Source organism: Taudactylus pleione, unplaced genomic scaffold, assembly GCF_031769625.1.
Source record: "Taudactylus pleione unplaced genomic scaffold, aTauple2 ptg000610l, whole genome shotgun sequence".
NCBI lineage: Eukaryota > Metazoa > Chordata > Amphibia > Anura > Myobatrachidae > Taudactylus > Taudactylus pleione.
In genome coordinates this window covers 1859985-1877068 of record NW_028285012.1, presented here as the reverse complement: position 1 = coordinate 1877068, position 17084 = coordinate 1859985, and the positions used below count along the sequence as shown (strand labels likewise).

The 17084-nt window shown below is 44.5% G+C and overlaps 1 protein-coding gene across 3 annotated transcripts in view; it reads right to left on the bottom strand.

Annotated features, from left to right (window-relative positions):
* Positions 1 to 5394: 5394 nt before the first annotated feature.
* ARMC3 (armadillo repeat containing 3) overlaps positions 5395 to 17084 on the bottom strand; it is a 126642-nt gene continuing 114952 nt past the window's right edge. For 2 of the 3 annotated variants that reach the window (XM_088454206.1, XM_088454205.1), the window contains exons 17-19: positions 11372 to 11572; positions 7787 to 7949; positions 5395 to 5693 (exon numbers count right to left, since the gene is read on the bottom strand). In XM_088454206.1, coding sequence (XP_088310332.1) covers positions 5490 to 5693; positions 7787 to 7949; positions 11372 to 11572 — 568 coding nt within the window. In that variant the 3' untranslated portion in view covers positions 5395 to 5489. The remainder of the gene's footprint in view (positions 5694 to 7786; positions 7950 to 11371; positions 11573 to 17084) is intronic. The other variant, XM_088454207.1, reaches the window with a different exon arrangement.

Below are 17084 nucleotides of genomic sequence, written 5' to 3'. Positions count from 1 at the left end.
TAGTATTACCATGGTTTAGACATCATAATCCAGTCATCCGGTGGCAAACCGGTGAGAGAGTCTTGAGTGTGGATCGACGTGCTTCTCTCAATGCTTGTCCTGTCCTGTTCGATTAGCTGCTACTGTGTCAGCCAAACCATTGCCTGTTCCACACAGTGACCTTGCCGAGGTTTTTTCCAAGAAAAGGCTGACGTCTTGCCACCACATCGGTCTTTTGATTGTGCCTTTGATCTTCTACCTGGTGCTAGCCTTCCTAAGGGCAGATTGTATGCCTAACCCATTCCGGAGGATAAGGCCATGCGGGAATACATTCAGGAGGCCCTGGATAAGGGATTCATTCGCCCTTCTAAGTCCCCGGCGGGAGTGGGGTTTTTCTTTGTCGAGAAGAAAGATGGATCCCTTAGACCCTGCATAGACTTCCGAGGACTGAATAAGGTCAGTCAAAAATGCGTATCCCTTACCACTCATCTGTTCTTTGATCAGCTGCGAGAGGCTTCTATTTTTTCTAAGATCGATCTTAGAGGCGCATACAACCTCATTCGCATCGGGGAAGGAGATGAGTGGAAGACAGCATTCAACACTCATTCAAGACATCTTGAATATGTTGTCATGCCGTTCGGCCTTTCCAACGCCCCAGCCGTTTTTTAAGATTTCATCAATGAGGTGTTAAGGGATTTCTTGTGAGTCTGTGCAGTGGTTTATTTAGAAGACATCCTCATCTACTTCAAGTTGGTAGGGGAACATCGTGGGCATGTGTGGCAAATCTTGCAAAGACTATTGGCTAACAACCTTTATGCCAAATTAGAGAAGTGCGAATTTGATGTGAAAGAGGTGTCATTTCTGGGTTATATTATCTCTCCACAAGGCTTCTCTATGGACCCTGGCAAGGTGAAAGCCATCCTGGATTGCGAACAACCCACGACACTGAATGCCATCCAGCGATTCCTTGGGTTTGCCAATTATTATCATAGAATAAAATGAAATAGATACAATTGCGCTGATAACTGGAAAGATGTAGACAATTTTATTATGTTAAAATCCACAAATAGACATAAAATAAAGTGTCACAGTGCATCTCTTCATATAAATAAGAAAGTGACAACGTGCAATCAAAGAGAATTGATCCGATAATCCTTGTATCATATCATATGGAGATGATGAAAGCCATCCAATTGTGACATATGTAATGTAATACAGGATGAAGAAGACATACCATATGGGAATGGTGGTGTGTGAGAAAGTGTGTATCCAAGGCATCCAGTCAAAGTGAATATTCTAGCACTCTAAAAGATTTTATCATTGAATCCATTGCTTTTATTCTTCATAATAATTATTTCTATTTTAAGGACTCCTTTTATCTGAAAATACAGGGTACAGCTATGGGCACCAGGTTTGCCCCCAGTTATGCCAATTTGTACATGGCATACTGGGAACATTTACATATAGATCCCATTTTAAATAAGGGGGCAAACCTGGTATGCTGGTACCGTTTTATAGATGATGTCTTTTTTAGATGGAGGGGTAAACAAGAAGATTTAAATAATTTCTGCCATACTCTAAATCAAAACCAATTTAATATTCAACTCACTTTCCAGACTAGTTCAATTGAATTATCGTTTTTGGATCTAACCATTTATATTAAAAACAATTTAATATACACCAAGATTTTTAGGAAAGAAACTGATTCCAATTCATATATAGATATGGAAAGTGGACATCATTATAAATGGTTGGAAGGTATTCCATTAGGACAATATAAAAGAATTAAAAGGAATTGCACAGAAGAGACAGTCTGTAAAGAAGAGATTGAAAAGACATTTACATGTATCTATATGAAGTGATGCACTGTGACACTTTATTTTATGTCTATTTGTGGATTTTAACATAATAAAATGGTCTACATCTTTCCAGTTATCAGCACAATTGTATCTATTTCATTTTATTCCATGACTTTAGGAGTATCGATGTTTACTCCAGTACGGTTCTAATTGCTGCAGATCACTGGTTTATTGCGCAATTGTTAATACTACCTATTCTTATCCAATTATTATCATAGGTTCATTAAGTCTTTCTCCTCGATTGTGGCGCCCATCATGGAGTTAACGAAAAAAGGAGCTGAGGATGCAAAATGGTCATCTAAGGCTGTACAGGCCTTTTATAACCTGAAAGAGGCTTTTGTGTCTGCTCCTGTCCTCCGACACCCCAATCCAGAATCTCCGTTTATTGTTGAGGTTGATGCATCTGAAATTGGAGTGGGAGCTATCCTTTCACAAAAGGATATAAAAGATGGCAAACTTCATCCATGCGCCTTCTTTTCCCGGAAATTTGATTCCACGGAGAGAAACTATGATGTCGGCAACCGGGAGCTTTTGGCCATCAAGTGGGCCTTTGAAGACTGGAGACACTGGCTAGAAGGGGCTAATCATGAGGTGACCGTTCTCACGGATCACAAAAATCTGGCCTATATTGAGACGGCTAAAAGATTGAATGCGAGACAGGCCCGCTGGGCCTTGTTCTTTACCCGCTTTAATTATGTGATATCCTTCAGGCCAGGGTCTAAGAATATAAAAGCGGATGCCCTGACTCGAAGCTTTTGCATCAGTCATCTCCCAGAGGGTCTCTGAAGAGAGCATCGTTCCGGCTTCTAGAATTCACTTTTAATTTCCAAGTGCCAGAATGATTGGGTTCCACTGCTGTCTTTTGCGGAATTCGCATATAACAACTCCTGCCATTCTGCCTCCACTGTCTCTCCTTTTTATTGTATCTACGGGAGTCATCCAAGGAGTAATTCACTTGAGCTGTCAACAACGGGAACTCATTCTTCTGTTTCAAGACTATGGTTAGTATTGAAGAAAGTACATCATGCCCTTCTGCTAGCATACAGTCAGTCCAAGGTGCGGGCGGACAAGCATCGGATACCGTGTAATTTCAGAGTCGGTGATCTGGTGTGGCTATCTTCCAGGAACATCAATCTGCATCAGAGGTCGCAGAAATTGGGGCCAAAGTTCATCGGGCCATTTCGCATCATTGCCCAGATCAATCCCGTAGCCTTCAGGCTGAAGTTACCGAAGACCCATAGAATCAACAGCACATTTCACTGTTCTCTCCTCAAACCAGTGTTCTTTTCCTCCAGGTTCATTTCTAGACGTCCAGTCAGACCTCCACCAGTTCTCGTCCAGGGGCGCCAAGAGTTTGTGGTGGAGAAGATTCTGGACTCTAGATTTTCTCGTGGACATCTTCAGCTCCAGGTACACTGGAAAGGGTATGGACCAGAGGAGCGTTCTTGGGTTCCAGAAAGATCTCTGTATGCTCCCACCTTGCAGAGAAGATTCTTTGAGAACTTTCCAAACAAACCAGGCTCTAGGGGTTCCTTAACCCTTTGTCAAGGAGAGGGGGTACTGTCACAAGCTACCATGCTGCCAATGCTGTGCGGGATGAATGCCGAACAAGCATTCGCTGAAGTCTCCTCCTTCCTCCTGTTAGGATCTGTGGTAGTAGCATATTGTTTGCAGTTCCAGTCTTGATTGCAGCTGAGGCTCTGTACTAATTACTACCTGCTGTGTGCAGTATCAGGTGCACACATTGATTCTCCTGTCTGTGCAAAGCCCAGGTGAACAGTAGTCTGTCATCAAGGGAGACTTGCTCCGATTGGGCTCTGTCTCTGTTAATTTCCGGCCAGCCCTGCACTCCATGCCGGCGATAGAAGTTTTGTGTTTCCGGTTTTGGCTGTGTCTCCTGTCCGTCAGTTGAGCTCCAGTGTTCCTGCCTCTCCTATTGTTCCAGTAGTGATACATTACCTGTGCCATCCAGGCGGCACAATCCGCATTCCACCTGCTGTGTGCTGCTCGAGTCATCCAGGCAGCATGGCGTGCACCTCTGCTCTCAGCCGCGTGTATCATCTCAGCAGTTCAGAGTGCACTCCTGGGCGCATGCTAGCAGCTTGTCAACCTGGCAACATTAGCCGCACTTTAGCATCCTCTAGTGTGCTACTCAGCATACCAATGCCAGTGTCAACCCGGCGACATTGGCCACAATCCAGCGTCTTACGTGCGCAACCCAGCATACCTCCGCCAGTGTCAACCCGACGATACTGGTCACACCTCCACATCTTTGTGCACATCCTGTCAGACTCATCAGCCCAAAGGTTGCACCTCAGCTTTGGCCCTCAGGTCGCAACTCGCCAAGGCCGACCAGCCCTCAAGGCTGCTTCCACAGCAAAAAGGCTGCACCTCACCTCTGGCACTAAGGCCGCAACTAGCCAAGGCCGACCAGCTCTCAAGGCTGCTTCCACAGCCCAAAGGCTGCATCTCATCCTCGGCCCTGAGGCCGCAACTAGCCAAGGCATACCAGCCCTCAAGGCTGCTTCCACAGCCCAAAGGCTGCATCTCATCTACGCCCACTGGCAACAGCCAGCCAGATTACCCCCAGCTCTCAAAGCTGAAGCACGGCCGCATCTAGTCAAGAATTACCCACCCTCAAGGCAGTCATCGAACTTACCCTCTAAATCACCCCCGTGGCATTACATCAACATAGATTAATGCCTCTGTGCATGATTAAAGTAATCCACATACTATGACCTGCTGGTAGTTCTGAAGGACCGGAGTGGAAAACCACTGGTGTACTGTTTGGCCAGTATTAGTTCATATAGAATAACAGTATAAACAAGGCTTCCGAGAAGGAGTTCAGGAACTGATGCAGCAGCTTCTTGGGCCCCTCTTCTCTCTTCTTTGGGTTGGGTACAGGATGCCCGCATACCGATAGAGTTGGGATACCGACACCTGCAGGTAAGTATCCTGACCTTACCCCTACACCTAACCCTCCCTCACCGCAGCCTAAACCTAACCTCCCCCCCGCAGCCTAAACCTCCTCCCCCCGCAGCCTAAACCTAACCCTCCGCCTAGTGCCTACCCCTTACAGCCCCGCCCCCCAACACTTACCGTCGGGATGCCGGTGGTTGGGATGCTTGCGCCAGGATTCTGTCTGGTGTGGGCATTCCGATGCCAGCATTCTGAGCGCCGGCATCCCGAGAGCCGGGATATTAACTATATCCCTCTCTTCTCCTTCCCGCATCATCAGGTACCAACATTACTTACCTATTACTGCGAGATTCATGACCACAGAGTTGTGCTGTCACTGGCTCTGTACAGGAGAGCCGCCTAGTCCCACATGACTGCTTCTTTCATGTCAGCCAATAGGACAGTCCAGCAGCAGCCACTCATGTACTATGTTCCCACCCATCTCCTCACAGCACCCCTATATATAACACCAATGTCTGGTTGATGTACCCTCCAGTACTATACACAGTTAAGCAAAGAAATGTTTCACCTCAGAGTTTCTAAGCTAGATAATAAAAATCCAAAATATTCTAATACAGAAACATACTGTACAACCATATTCCTTAAATATCTGGATAGTTTATTATATAGAGAACATTGTAAGCCAATGTGATATATAAATTATTGAATATTTGACAGATGAAACATCTTGTATCAGATATGTTGATAGTTATCCGCCTCCACACTGCCGTGTTTCATCAGGTGACCCGGTTCATGCATCAGGTCCACAATGAAAGTCTCTGGCTGACCTCTTGTTCCTGTTTGGGGTGAGACATCCATCAACTTGACTTCATTCCAGGCTCGACCATAGTCAGCACGTATAAGACAACATCCAATGCCAAGTCTGTCCGCAATAGCCTAGATACAGAAGAATCATATGACATTCCATCTACGCGCTCAGCAGATATGCGTAACTGCGTATTACACCACTCACTTAATTACACCACTCACTTTTCACATGGGCTACAGTATACCTCCCAACATTATAAAAGGCAAAATCGTGGCAAAATAAGTCCCACCCCTGGACCGTTTATACCACTATATAAACTCTGAATCTAATTGTAAAGACTGCAGTACCCAAAATTCTCCATGGGCACTGCTGTCTGGGCCAATTTATAAAGTATCTTTAGATGGTGCTATCCGCTGTAGTGTATGGGGGCGGGATCTCGTAATTCCTCCCAGGCAGCCTAGACTCCTTTGTGCTGCGATCAGCAAAAAGGGGAAGGAGTTGTTAATGGGTTAAAGTTATAGCTGGAATGCATCGGATGCATCATTCAGGCCTGACTTCAATGGTAAATTGCCCCGCTAATTTCATCTGTTATCCTTAAAAATAGTAGTGATAACAGATGTTAATTAATGGTGCAAAATTGCAGCCATGAATACATAGGCCCCATAGTCACAGAATGCTGGGTTGATTCTCAATATATGGGTAGATCGGTTACACGGAATTACTTTTTTGAGATCTTCTGGATAAGGCTTTTTTTCTGGAAAAATATGCATTTAACACACTTAACTACAATTAATAAGTATCCCTGTATTTCCCATCATTGCCCCTGACCCCCTCCTCATTACATTTTCAGCGCTCCTCACAAGTCTGTAGGAAGAAATGGCTTTCAGTCAGGATGTTTAGAATGTTGACATAACATGCTGACATCAACATAATTAATTTTAAAAATGTCGACAGTCACAATGTTGACACATGCAGTTAGGGTTCGTGTAATGGGGCATGCACACTATACGATAAAAGTGAACAATATGATATCGTTCAACGATATACCGTTCATCTTGTCCAGTGTGTATGCACCAAACGACCAACGATGCACGCTCCCGTGGGTCGATAATGATGTTTGCTGTCGTGCAAACATGCTGGGCAATCAGACGATATCTTCAGAAAGTACCTGTTCAGGGATGTGGCAGGATGACGTCACTGAATGATATTATTAACGATATAATTCAGTATGTACACCCAATACCGCTCAGCACATCGTCTAGTGTGTATGAGCCTTTAGACTACAATTAAGGTTAGGCAGCAGTAATGGGGAATACACACTAGACGATAAAAGTGACCGATATGAACTATATCATTCAACGATATAATTCAGTATGTACACCCAATATCGCTCAGCACATCGTCTAGTGTGTATGAGCCTTTAGACTACAATTAAGGTTAGGCAACAGTAATGGGGAATACACACGATAAAAGTGACCAATATGAACTATATCATTCAACGATATAGTCCAGTGTGTATGCACCAAACGACCAACGATACGCGCTTTCACGAGTCGTTAACTATGTTTGCTGTCGTGCAAACATGCAGGCCAATCTGACTATATCGTCAGAAAGTGCCTGTGGTAGGAGGACATCACAGAACGATATCGTTCAGTGTGTACACCCAATATCTTTCACCAATATATTTCATACAGCACATCATCTAGTGTGTATGAGCCTTTAGGACTAGAGTGCAAATAAGGTTGGGGTTACCTTTAGGCTAAAATAGCAATGTCAACATTATCTCAGTGTCGGCATGTAACCTGTCAACATTCTGAACAAGTTAACATCCTAAATGTCAGCATTTAGAACATGTTGACTATTTTTTTTATAATGAATGCCAATATATCATACTATACTTGGGAGAAAAGTAAGGTGAACGTGTCTTTGCGTATAACTTTGCAATTATTTAATTTATCCTCTTTACGGTTTTCACAACTTTCTGAATAATAGAGCTCATACCTGTGCTTAGGATTTACAGTAGGTGGTATGGCATTATTATAATATATGAAATATAAAATGACTTACTGATTATAACTTGACATCACAGCTCATCGGCCATAATAATATATATTGTAATACACTTGAATTGAGAAATGATAAAACACAAGAACTGATGATAAAAAAAAAAAGTGAACATATCTAACTTTTATAAGTATAAGATAAAACATTATGTGCATACCTTAAAAAGCAGTGCTCGATGGTAGAATATCCCTTTCTTTATCTTTCCAATGGGAATCACGTTGCACTTTAGCTCATATTTAAGTTCACTTACATGGAGCTCCCAGCTGAATTCGTGCAGTTGGCTTTTGTCAATAGGACCACCCATCTTCCCTGCAACGAGCCTTCATGGAATGTAAGCAGATCCGTCACTTTGCAGATTTTTATTGAAATTTTTCAAGTGTCATCAAAAAACAAAAAGCAGCTTTTTGCAAACGGTCGTTGAGTGATTGCTGCAATTATGCTCAGATCATTAAATGAATTAAAATGGTAATATATGCAGACATCGAAGAACCTTATCTGTTCAACTGCATTTTACGCAAGACTAAAAGCTGACATAAAAGCTTAAAATGAAATCAATTTTATTTTGAAGCCTGTACAAATTAAGTGAATATAATGATTATGTAGTTAAGCAGGGAAAGGATGTTAATCAGTGCGGGGTTAGGATAAAGACTGACTGGTTGGTTAATCCTTTGTGCATCAATACTTAAACCTACAAAATGAAGATATTTATTTTTTCTGATAGTCACAATTGTGCCTCTCATACTTTATGATGTGGCATATTATTCATTACTAATTCTTGTTTTCCATATTACGCCACTTCCTTGTAGCTCATCTTCATGATTAAAAAAGCATAAAAGTAATCCTGAAATTATAGTATTTAATACATACCCTGTATAAACCTCCAATATATAAAATGACAAAAAGAACATTAAACACATAGGGCCTGATTCAGAGCCGCTCGTAAGCGGCTGCTCGTTCATTCCGAGCGATGTTTGCCCAACTGTGCATGCGTACGGATCGTAATACGCATGTGCGAACCAGTCAGTGCGGCCGAAAATCGTTTGTTCGCTAAATAGCGAATGCCTGCTATTTTGAGTGACAGGAGGAGGCGTATGTGGGTGGTAACAGGGGAAGGTGCTTGAAAACGGGGAGTGGAGATCCGAACGCAGGCGTGCTTAAAGGTCAAAACGGGCGTTTTATGGGTGTGCATAATTAATACAGCAGCGTCATTGTCCACGTCACTGGGTTATTTTATAGTCAGAACTGCTCGCAAGATTGCGGTAGGAAAAACCAACCACAAGAATAGCGTTCAGACCTAGAGGCGTGAACAGACCGCAAAGAGCGAACGGTTCATTTGAATAGCCACCCCTTTTTTCTGAACGACCGCAAATAGCGTCCGGCTCTGAATGAGGTCCATAGACCGATATCCAAGAACAGTATAGTGCACAGGAGAAAGGTGATGTAACCGATAGCAGCCAGTTTGGCTTTTGCTTTCGTTTGTAAACTGTACGAGACAAATGGTAGCTGGAATCTAATGGATTCCTTAGGGCAGTGGTTTCCAAACTTCCCGGGGTGCTAAGTGTTGGTGATCCAGGATCAAACTAAATTACTTATGGTCAATGTGATAAGCAAAACCAGTGCTGGTGGCTGCCAACCATAAACTGTGCGCACAAACAGAAGCACAGCCCTGTCCACCACATCACTAAACCTAAAGATTACCTATAAGCACAGTTTACTTAATTTAATCATTTATATTGCATTTCTCAATAAGAAACTTTTGGCCTAGGGGTGCCGTGATAAATCTACCAATATTCTAGGGCGCAGTGATTGAAGAAAGTTTTGGAACCACTTCCTTAGGGATTTCCATAACGTACCTATGTCTGTACATGGATACAGTAAATTGTAGACTCTATTGATTTGCATGTATGTCAGTAGGATTTTGAAAACTTGTGACTGAGTCATTATGGAGGACACAAGAACAATGTTTATAGGTTTTATAGTTATCATTTACATATAAACACACTCTTATTTGCATATACCAAGAAGGGTGATAGAATGTGCAGGAAGTGATTCAATGAGCACTGTGGTATGAATGGGCAAGTGCAGTGACCAGATTCAAGATCAATAGTCCCAATACTAACTGTCATTTATTGTTGCTGCAGATGTAACGCACAACACAAGCAACCTGATTGGTGAGAATGTTGCTAAGAGCGCCCCCAACAGGATTAGAGCAGGAACTGAACTTCTAGGGATTGAACACAAATTTAAAAACGGAACCAGGAGCTCCTCCATGGTATTTACCAAATGTAGCTTGTATAATAGGCCACTTTTACACTAATTAACAGGAATATAAAAATACTATACATACCTGCAAACATATTATAAATGAATATAAAGCTCCACCCCGGTAATACTCTGTTTGGCAAAGGACATTTCCCCAGACAATTGCCCCTACAATAAACTTTTATTTATAGTATTTACATTTTTGTGTTAGCGGTATGATATATCACAATTTTCAATTCCTCCTAAATCACTGCAGCTAAAACTGAAAAGTGTAAAATAATAAAATGTAGCTGCAGCTCCCAAATTATTTCAGATAAGAGTTAATATAGGAGGTATTCCTGCCCAGGGGACAATTGATAATAAACAGGGAGGTTTATACCCCTTTCAGACATCTCGAGATTCCCGGGAATTTGGCCTGCCTCAGCCAAATTCCTGGGAAGCCAAGTCTGTCTGAAAGGTACCGCCCCTGCAATCGACCAGGGTTTTTCCCGGGACTTAAGCCCCGGGAAATTACCCTGCCTCTGTCTGAATGGTGCTACCTGGGAATTTACTACTCCCGGGCAGCACCAAGCAGCTTTTGCATGGAGTTGGCAGCGCAGAGCGTCCTATAGGACCCTCAGCGCTGCTGCTTTGAGCTGACAGTGCAGAGCATCCTATAGGACGCTCAGCGCTGCTGCTCACCACCCGTCCACACTCCCGCTGGACCACCACTACTGCCCCTATTTCCCGGGCATAGCATCGGGTGACGGGGTGAGATGCTGGCTTGCTGGGGGTTCTGCCTGCCCCGGCCACTGTAGAGGTGAGAGGCGGGGAGGGCTGGGTGGGACGCTGCTGCTGCCGCAAATATGGGTGGGCGACTGCTCTTTGTGCACCTGTCCCCGGCCTGTCCGGCCCTGGCACCTCGACTGCTGCTCTGCTCTTCTCTGTGCCCATGATCAGTGCCAGGCAAGGAGACTTGTGTCCAGGGGCAGCCCAGCCAGAGGCCTGGGGATGGGGTCGAGCTGCCAGGGCACCCATGGGAGGTAGTTTGGGGACATGTTGGACAGTGATTCAAATTATGTGCACCCCCACATACACAGCATGCCAGTCACAGGGGGCACATTGTTGTGTGTGATCAGGGCTTGGCACTCACATCAGCTCCACCTCATCTTTGTGTCCAGCAGTTGCCATGTAATCTAAAAAAACCCTGCTCTTGTCTGAAAGGGGTCCACCTGGGAATTTCCCGGGTAGACGTTGTAGTGTGAAAGGGGGGTCTCTACCAAATACCCGGGAATTTGCACAGGAGAAATTCCTGGGTCTGAGCAGGAAATTTCCCGGGTCGTATGTCTGAAAGGGGTATTAGAGTCTTTTTGTCGCACAATGTATGGTCAGCATTTTGTTAATTTACTCTTAAGTTAAAGCAAAGAGCCATAACCTTACAAGTCGTTCATATTTTGTTATTCTTTAGTTGATCTCATCTCTGAGGTTATAGGTTACTTACTGAGCCAAAGCAACAACTTGCTCCTTTAGATGGGGGAGCGGAAGGATCGTTTTGGATGCCTCTGAGATATATTCATTTAATTCTTGGTCACATGGTGGAAACCACTGTGTCGGGCCAGGAGAAAACTCTGGCTGAATCTGAGGCACCTCATCTTCCTCCTTGGTCTTTTCTTCCTCCTTCTTTGCCTTATTCTTCCCTTTGCTATAAGGAATTGTATTAGTCACAGTTTTATTACAAGTTTCCATACTTACTGTACATAAAAGTAGACATACAATCTGACTATGGTTATAAAAATATGGATAGGTAAAAGCTGAGACTCCTGTGATTACTTAATGTGTTTGACATGTTGCATTGGTATTAAGATCCGTGCATTCAAATTAATAGCTGAATGGCACAATTTATATCCTATTGATCCAAATTTGGGCAGATTCAGACTTGTGTCATTCAGGATAATGTCCGGATCCCATAGAATCCTATTCCTGCAGTCAACTGATAACTAAATACATACAGTATAACAGTTGCAGAATCTGCCAACCAATCTATTTTCACGATAACCTGGTAGAGATTGGCCTATCTGCGCAATGAAATTCTCAAGGCCGTGTGGTTAAGTACTGTATGTAAACCAGCATCAAATTAAAACAATTGAGGGGTCTATTTACTAAGCAGTGTTAGGAGACAGAGTGAAAAGTGATAAGAAGGTGATAAGGTGCCAGCCAATCAGCTCCCAACTGTCATTTTTCAAACACAGCCTGTGAGATGACAGTTGGGAGCTGATTGGCTGGCACCTTATCACTTTTCACGCTGTCTCCTAATACTGCTTAGTAAATAGAATCCTTGAAAGTGAAAAGGTACCTTCCAACCTGGGCAGTGAAAAGCATCATGTAGTGTTTATTTATGTGTATACAATGTAGGGTTCTCCCAGACTGCATAGAAATACACATCACGTCAGGAAAAGGGAATCTGGTTTCACTGATTTTATGGCTTTTTATTTGAATTAAAAACGTGACAAGGTGTGGTGTGTATTGTTCATATTACATTCTACAGCCTGAAGTGAGTGAGAGGGCATTTTTTGAACTGTACAAACAGACTTACAAAAGCAATTAGCAAAATCAGAATGTGCCTTTCATTTTTACTAAAGCTAATGAGCTTCATGAATAGAAGATTAGGAACCACTCATTCATGCTAAATATTATGGAGTCTATTAATTAATATTAGTGATATGGCCCCAAAAATTAGCATTCCTTACTGCTGCATATTGAGGGCAATATAGAATGTTTTTCCAAGACTATTTATTAAGGGGCACAGGCGGGACAGTAGCCCCATTAAGTGGCTGTCCCAGTGAAGGTTAAAAGCTATACTATCGTCAATGATGGCAGCGGGGAAAGTTTATACAGCCAGGTACTGTCTCAGCAGCATTACTGTAACCCTTAGATGACACATATGCACTGTGAGGGCCGCGGACAGTACAGGAATCTGATGAGATCTTTGCTCTCCGATGGCTCTTTCCATAGAAAAAAGCATACTATAGCTATCTGAATATGGGGTTGCTTATCAGAGTCAAGGGATGGAAACCTTTGGTTCTCAAAGCTTGATAAGTTGCAAAACTGCATCCTCCACATACATGATGATATGCTGCTATGTGTTGTTATTATACACACGTGACATATAGGCACTTTTCTTAATGTAGTGTAAAACATGTGTAAGCTGCTGTTTGCACATGATTTACAGGGATAATAAGCTGATATATAGGCCCCTGCGACCACTGACACTATATACACTAATAAACATGGACCTGTCTCTCATGCACTGCAGTTTATTAAGCAGTGTTTACAGAGACATAATACACAATGCTTCTTTCTACTTTCCTCCTTCAAGCAACATCTTGGTGGTCTGTGGGGGCAAAGAAGTAAACAAACAGCAATCACTTTACTTCTGGGTACAGGCCCAGCTAAGCTACTGTACATACATAACCATCAACTCAGTCTCTGCGTAGGCCTATAGGCACAGATCAAGGGTATGGTGCTATATACACAGTCGAGTCACATTATTATGAACACCTCCAACATTTGACGTTGGCAGCACGTAGCCCATGAAGTACATCACATACCGTGCGCTGGCTTGGTGGGCATATAAGGTGTGCGATAGGCCATCTGCACACATCACTCGTTGCAGTCATGGGTAAAAGGGGCGATTTATCGGAGTTGCAAAAATGGATGATTATTGGCTTTCGGGCCAAGGGTGGCAGGGTTTCTGAAACAGCGCAGTTTGTGAACTGTTCGCGTGGTGCTGTGGTGAAGGTGTATCACTACTTGACAAATGGCACCATTTGTCCAGTCATGACTGCGTAGTACCACGAGCCATTGATGTGAAAGGTGAACATCGGCTATGAAGGTGCGTGAGGGCCGACCAACACGCAACAGTAGAGCAGCTCACCATTAAAATGGACCTGGGGGCCGCCAGACTTGTGTCAAACAGTTCAGCGAACCCTGCTGCGTATGGGGCTCCGAAGCAAACTGATGGTCACTGCACCTATGCTAACGAAGTTGCATCGGCGGAAAAGGCTTACATTTTCATGCCTGTATCGGAATTGGACCTCCGCTGATTGGCGAAGGGTTGCCTTCTCAGATGAGTCACGTTTTCTGCTTCATCGAACGGATATACGTTGGCGTGTCAGGTGAGAAACATCGGAGAACAAACACCCTGCAACCATTGCTGGAAGAACACAAGCTGGTGGTGGCAGCATTATGGTCTGGGGAATGTTTTCATGGCATTCCCTGGGCCCACTCATCCATGTGGAAGGCACCCTCAATCAATTTGGTTATAAATCCATCCCTGCACAGCACGTACACCCATATATGCTGATTGTCTTCCCTGAGGTGGATGGGATCTTCCAGCAAGACAATGCAATGTGTCACACGGCTAGAAATGTCCGACAGTGGTTGGATGAGCAAGACCAAGACTTCCGGGTACTTCCCTGGCCCCCTAATTCCCCAGACTTGAACCCAATTTAGCATCTCTGGGACCACCTCGATCGTTGTATTCGCTCTATGGATACTCCACCACGCACCCAGCAGCTGTGGGATGCACTGCAGTCAACACGGTTCCAGAGACCTGCGCCAACCTACCAGCACCTTATTAAGTCACTCCCACCCAGTCTAGCTGCTGTCCGTGCTGCACACGGTGGTTATTCTGGCTATTAGCTGGTGGTTATAATAATGTGACTCGACTGAGGAAGAAATGAGATGCATAATTTAGGTCCTTATCTGACTGTATAGATGCTCAGTTGAATTATAGTATTCAAGATACTGGTTTACTTATGAGCCTATGTGATCAGTGTTTGAGCAACTTTTGAAAAAGTGTAATGTCTATAAAATAATTAAGGGTCTACATTCTAACTTATGTTATAGAGTATGCTTTCTATTCCTCTATTAACTGATGATTATCTCAAACTGAGTAATTCTCTCATTGGGGTTCCAGTAAGAGCTCCAACAGCAGAAATTAAAATGTGAGAAATATCCTAGTTACACTGTTGTTTCTAAGGGCAACCTGTGCTCCAATAATTTCCCACTACTCATTGATAGCCATTGGGAAAGAGAGGAGCAGCAGAATTAGGAACAGCAGTTTCTCTTCCCTGACCTTCCTGACTTTCCACTACAAAGGTGATCACACATTAAGGGCAAACTGATGCATTTGAATTGTGCATTTGAAGCCAAATATACGCTTTAGATGGTTTTTGAATATTTCGCCATTTGAGGTAGGATTAGGAAACATTAACACCTCCTACCTCACAAACAAAATTTGTATCTGCTTTGAGTCCCTATTGGAACCATCTTATAGTAAATAATGTATTATACTGTGTGGACTACTCAATTGTCGGCAGGATCGGACTGGGCCGCGGGGGATTCGGAGAAATCCCCGGTGGGCCCCGCTGGTTCATAACCACGCCCCTTATCGTGGGAGGGCGTGCCTTAGCACAGGTTACCGGCGGCTATTTTCAGTGCAGCAGCTGCTTGCCGGGCTTGACTCGCAGGTGCTACGTGCATCGGGCGGCAGGCAGTGGGTGGCAGGCTTTATCTATCTGCACCACTAAATCCATTATCCGGAATCAGTGGTGCTGGTGACATCACGCGCTGTCAGCGGGAGGGAGGGGGGTGAACATGCGACAGACAGTTCACATTGGGCCGGGTCAAAGTTGCACTGCCCTCCTCTCACGGGGCCCCTCCCTCAGTTTGTCCTCACCCCATACACTTAATGGGTACTCAACTCACTCCTCCCTCTCAAAGCCAGGCACCCCTATAAATTTCCCTTCCTGCCTTCAGTTCCGCCCCCCCTCCTCTTACAGTACAGAGTGTCCCAATACTCCTTCTAGGAGGGAGCTGTCGGGCTTCCTTAGCTGGGGGGGCATGGCCTAGCAAATGATGCAACAATGGGGCGGATCATGGGCGTGATCGTGGTCCCGTTTCCTCTTCACAATGCCAAGATTAATGACATTGTGAAGCAGAGGGCGGGGCCTCGATGATGCGATTCATCGCATCACCGGCCCCCCTACTGCCGGGGTTTATAGTGTAATCGCGGGGGGGCCCGACGGGTCACCAGGGACCGGGAGGCTTGCCTGCCTTTCCGGGGGCCGAGAGTGACACCAGATTTTAGGGAGGCTCCCAGCCAAATCGGGAGGGTAGGCAAGTATGCAGTAATGTATGTACATGATATGGGTCTAGAAATCTGAAAGTAATGTATGTGTATATTTCCTCTCTCTGTATCAGCACATATATATGTAGTATAGAAGAGATCGGTAAGGTCAAAATCCCGATGTCGGTCGGTATCCTAACCCTCCCCCTCTCCCTACCCGGTGTCTAACCCTCCCCCCTAGTGCCTAAACCTAACCTCCCCCTTCCCACACCCTAAACCTAACCCTCCCCCTCTAGTGCCTAACGCTGCTACTTACCTTCAGGGTTGCCGGGCGTCATGATGCCAGCGCCGGGATTCTGACAAGTGTCGGAATTCCAAAGTCAGCATTCATATGACATATTAGTCAGCAGTTCTGTGTGTCTGCCTACACTGTATTATTTTTATTTTATTAGGGTTCTGTGTAGAATGGTCAAGTTAGCAGGGTCTAGTATCTGGATTGCACGGCAGCCTATGTGTAGACATGAGCTGTCACTGCCCCCTACTGTCACTACTGTATGTTATAGAGGCGTAAGCTATATGCATTGTGAGCACATGCGGTCCTTAATTCCATCTGGGGAGACTGAACCCCATGTGACTGTCCGCTGTGCATCCCTTCACTGCTGTATTACTTGCTTTTCTCTCAGTGTCGCTGAGAACTGACTAATCACTGACATTTCACTCCGTATTTTATTATATTATTTTAATATTACATATGTAAGTAATAACATGTACCCACATGCACGGCTCTGTGTATCATGCCAGTGTAAAAGCTGGCTGACTGAGGCCCTGATTCAGAGCCGGCCGTTCTGACAGAGCGCTCGCTCTGAATCAGGGCCGTCCTTCCTAATTTTAGAGCGGCCTCCTGGCCGCTCGCATAGCTGTGGGTGACCACCCACAGCTATAGCAAGTGGCCAAAAAGATGGTCGCGATGGTCAAGACCATCGGGCTTGCGAGGAGACCCTTGTGGTAGGGTCTTGTTGCCGCAAGCCCTGGAGTGCTTTCGGCTCTCAGAGCCGAGAGCACTCCCACTGACATCAGTTGTGAT